Source organism: Saccostrea cucullata, unplaced genomic scaffold, assembly GCF_032062105.1.
Source record: "Saccostrea cucullata isolate Sc308-1 unplaced genomic scaffold, CSIRO_AGI_Scuc_v1 ctg2864, whole genome shotgun sequence".
Taxonomy (NCBI): domain Eukaryota; kingdom Metazoa; phylum Mollusca; class Bivalvia; order Ostreida; family Ostreidae; genus Saccostrea; species Saccostrea cuccullata.
Window position 1 is genome coordinate 15,988 of NW_026935311.1, and position 4,013 is coordinate 20,000.

At 34.8% G+C, this 4,013-nt stretch overlaps 1 protein-coding gene across 1 annotated transcript in view; it reads right to left on the minus strand.

Moving 5' to 3' along the window:
• Positions 1 to 934: 934 nt before the first annotated feature.
• Positions 935 to 4,013, minus strand: part of LOC134242476 (uncharacterized) — an 11,903-nt gene continuing 8,824 nt past the window's right edge. The window contains exons 7-9 of the mRNA XM_062724565.1: positions 3,948 to 4,013; positions 3,749 to 3,798; positions 935 to 980 (exon numbers count right to left, since the gene is read on the minus strand). The exon at positions 3,948 to 4,013 is cut by the window's right edge and continues 30 nt beyond it. Coding sequence (XP_062580549.1) covers positions 962 to 980; positions 3,749 to 3,798; positions 3,948 to 4,013 — 135 coding nt within the window. The 3' untranslated portion in view covers positions 935 to 961. The remainder of the gene's footprint in view (positions 981 to 3,748; positions 3,799 to 3,947) is intronic.

The window sequence follows — 4,013 nt, forward strand, 5'->3', positions numbered from 1 at the left end:
CTTTATTGTTCTAAATTTCAAGCGAAAGTCTCAGTGAATCACGCGTGAACTGTCATGGCTGCTTAGTAGAGCGACTGGTAAACAAACAGATTTATTTTTCATGTTTTTCGCGTTTCACGGACTATATTGTTGACAGTGAATAAAAATTTCGTCTTATTAGAAGTAAGATGAATTTAAAAACAAGTTTATTTGCCAGCAGTCGTCCGTATTAAAAAAAAAATATATTTGCACCATTACGGAGATGCTGTGGACTTGTAGCCCTCTCCAGAAAACATCAGATGAAAAAAATCGGAGAGGGCTACATTATTGTAGGTAATGGACATTGTTAAATCGAATTATCATGAAACACAAAATTCTGTCCATTCCGAGATACGAAACACGCAACTTGCGTATCGCTTCAGTATGCAAAAGTACTAGTGAATGAAAAATAACAAAAAGCTAGTTGTTGCTATGCAATTTACTGATGTTACAACAAGAAATGTTAACACAATTTCGAAAAGAGAAGACAACGGAGCTTTCAAACATCTCTGAATGGATGTATCAATTACAATTTACAGTTTTTGACAGGAAACGGAAGTCCCATTCCTTTATATATAGGAATGGGCGTTTCCTGGTCGGTCGAAAGTTCCAAAAGTCATGAAGTAACTTTGCTCTGGTAACTTGGCAGAACGATCTGTCTCGCCTACCTAGTTACCAGATAAAAAGAGCCAAAGAAGAACTTAGAAAAGATGAATTTTGTCAGCAATGTTTAGCCGCATAGCTTTTTCTCTGCTCTGTAGCCAACATTCTGGGAATTTGAAGAAATAACCGAAAGAAATAAAAAATAAATTTGATGTCAATCAAAGATACTGGATAAAATAGCTCGGGTGTCTTCTCCTTGGTTTCCAAAATACAAAATAAATAAATAAAATTCGGAAATCGAAAATAATTAAAACTCGGATGTTCAGATGGCAGGCATTCTTCAGTCTTCATTGCTTTTCCTACAATTGAAAGAAATGTAACTTAAAAAATTTGATGACTTTGATCACAAATTGTACTAGGGCTAGCTCGAAAATATCTTTTATGCTATTTGAGTGGTGTTTGAAATACATACATGCATTATGAAGAAAATGTTTTGAAAATTTCAGTCAGAATATTTGAATTTTATTGCATGAAGTTCATGTACAATTTTAGATGTAAAAAAAAAAAATTAAACTAGTGAATCAGTGTTTCTCTGAGAAGGGGAATAATTTTGTAATTTTCGTTAGTCGAGCTGGACATGTTTTGACTATGAAACTAAGATTCACTACAGACTAGGCCGTGTGAATAGTATTATAGGGTAAAGTGACTTATCCGATACTTGTGCAACCCATTTAACCATTACCTTCCACTTTTATTTCCCTTTTCCATGTTTTAACAAATATGTAGTCTTACACCCTTTTCTCGGCACGTCTGTTTCCACTTTATACGAATTACACACTAGATTGTATATTTTTTTTTACAACAATAACGTTTTGATACATTTAGCATGAAAAATGCCTATAGTGCGATAAACATGAAAGGGCAAAAGAGATCATTTTTCTCATATCACATTTTTTCAACAAATCATAGGCGTAGTCACTGGGGGGGGGGGGGCAGCGGGGGCACTAGCCCCCCCCCCCCCACTTTCAGATCGGGGGGGGGGGGGGGGCAAGAGTATGTCTGTGCCCCCCCTCCCACTTTTTAATGAAGAACAAAATCACAGCTATGTTGAAATAATATTAAACCTCATTTTATGGCAATTTTTTTTAATTTTCAACAACTCAGTAAGCATTTCTCTTGAAAGTAATAGTTGTATGATATAGTAATGTAATTTAGTAATTAAATCTGTCAAGACCTCTTGTGTTCGCCAGTTTGGGATAGGGAGTGCGGGTCATAAATTTAAGTTTAGACGTTTCTGTTTCTCTCAGCATCTGTTATCTAACAAAATTAAATGAGAATCACAAACTACCCCTTGTGCTGACATCTGAAAGTCATTATTTATTTGCTGTATCCCATTTCTTGTATAACACATAGTCACAAAGTAAGTTTTGTCAAACTCCAGATTTTTAATTATTTAATTTTGCTGATTCATTAGCACTCTTTTATTTTTACATTTATGTACTACAGAATTCTAGTCAATCCAAATCTCATCAAAATAAGTAATTTCTACAAGATAGCTGCAGTATTGGAGATTCTGATTTCGGTATACCTTTGATGAATGTCAATCAACTTTAAAAACACTATTTTAAATCCTCTCATTCAGCTTAGACAGGGGTTTGATATCACTTTGGCTAGCTGATTAAAGGGGGCGTGAGGGACGCACACCCTTAAAATTTTTAAAGTATGATATGATTAATATTATTAATGCCATACTTTGATACATATCTAACCAATGCCACTATTTTAATTTCTGGTTTTACTATTAAATCACACGAAAACTCAGGAGCTTCCAGGGGCTTCGCCCCCCTAGGCCCCACCATTGAAAGTGTGATATGACTATTATTATTTCATGTCATACCCCCGTATTACATATCCTGTATTCGCCGAAGGATATTACATGTTGTACATCTTAATATTTCTTTATTTAACACACACGGCCTTAAGGCTTTGGAATTGGGGGTTGGAGGGTTGGCAATATATAGAATACTACAGAAAACTTGAAAACTTAGCTACTATATGCTGGTGCCCCTCATTAAAACCGTCTGATGACCTTTTTTTTTTTTTTTTTTTTTTTTTTTTGGCTTGTCAAAGAATTTCTGGAGTTGATCCCCCCCCCACTTTTAAGTTTGTGACTACGCCTCTGACAAAGGTGGGTCTTTGCTCAATTACTTGGAAGTTAATCCTAAAAGTTTGCGTAAAAATACACACTTTTTGTTTAATTTTTGATCAACACGGAAAAAGACCTAATAAAACTTTTTAAAATACACTTTCTGACATGATCATTATTATCTTTCCGAGAAATACTTGAAGGCTATTCAGTCAAGAACCATATCACAAACATGATTTAACTGCCCCATTTTGTCAGGAAATGTAAAGCGTAGTGTTTAGAGAGAAAGTCTCAAAGCAAAATGATTGCCAGGGTTCGAATACCTTGAACATCACATTATCTTTTAGTAAAATACTATCGGCCAAAATTGTTCACCCGACCGTCTTCTTAATTCAATCATAAAAGGCCTTTTTTTAGGTAGTATTGTCTACATTTGACAAACTTCATTCAGAATTTTACGGGTACATGTATGTCCCTCTCAGTGATAGGTAACTGGGGCTCTCATTAGCTGATATAAATGCAGTTAAGGATTGAGCCATTTTGAACAGGGTCTTCTCGAAGGGGGGCATTACAAACAGTTCAAAATTAAACGATGTTCATTTAAAACAAACACTAAGTCATTAAAATCATCCAAAAATGAAAAAAATTAGGGTCTGAGAACGGGGTGAGAACATCTATGGTTAGTATCCAGTGATTGGTCACGGTATAATTATACTCATAAAAAGTCATAAGCGATAACAGGTATTACGTGACGCTAATCACTGTATAGACATGTACAATTCCTATTCAAATAACGTTTTTTGATATTTTCTTTTATAAATACATGCACTTTGAAACATGAAAAATATATATCCGAGTAACCGAGTACCGTTTATAGTATTCGAAACTCGGACGTTCGATCAACCGTGTACTCGTTGACATCCCTACTTAATTGATTGTAATAATGCATTAAAATAGAAAGTTTTTGAACTCTCCACTTACCCAACACAACAACATAATCTCCTGAAAAAATTTCTAAGTCTCTTCATTTTCTGAAATGTAAAAAAAAAGTTTTGTTTAGTGGTAAACATCAGCTAAAGCTAAACACCAAATGTAAAATCGGACATAATGTCATTATTGCAATATTAAAAGAAAGCAAGTTTGCAAATCTGATTGAGGTTTCGTTTGAATAGAAACATACCCCAACACGTTTTGGTTTTCTCTCTTCCTCATTGTCGCCACCATTGTCGCCACCTGTGTTGCCATC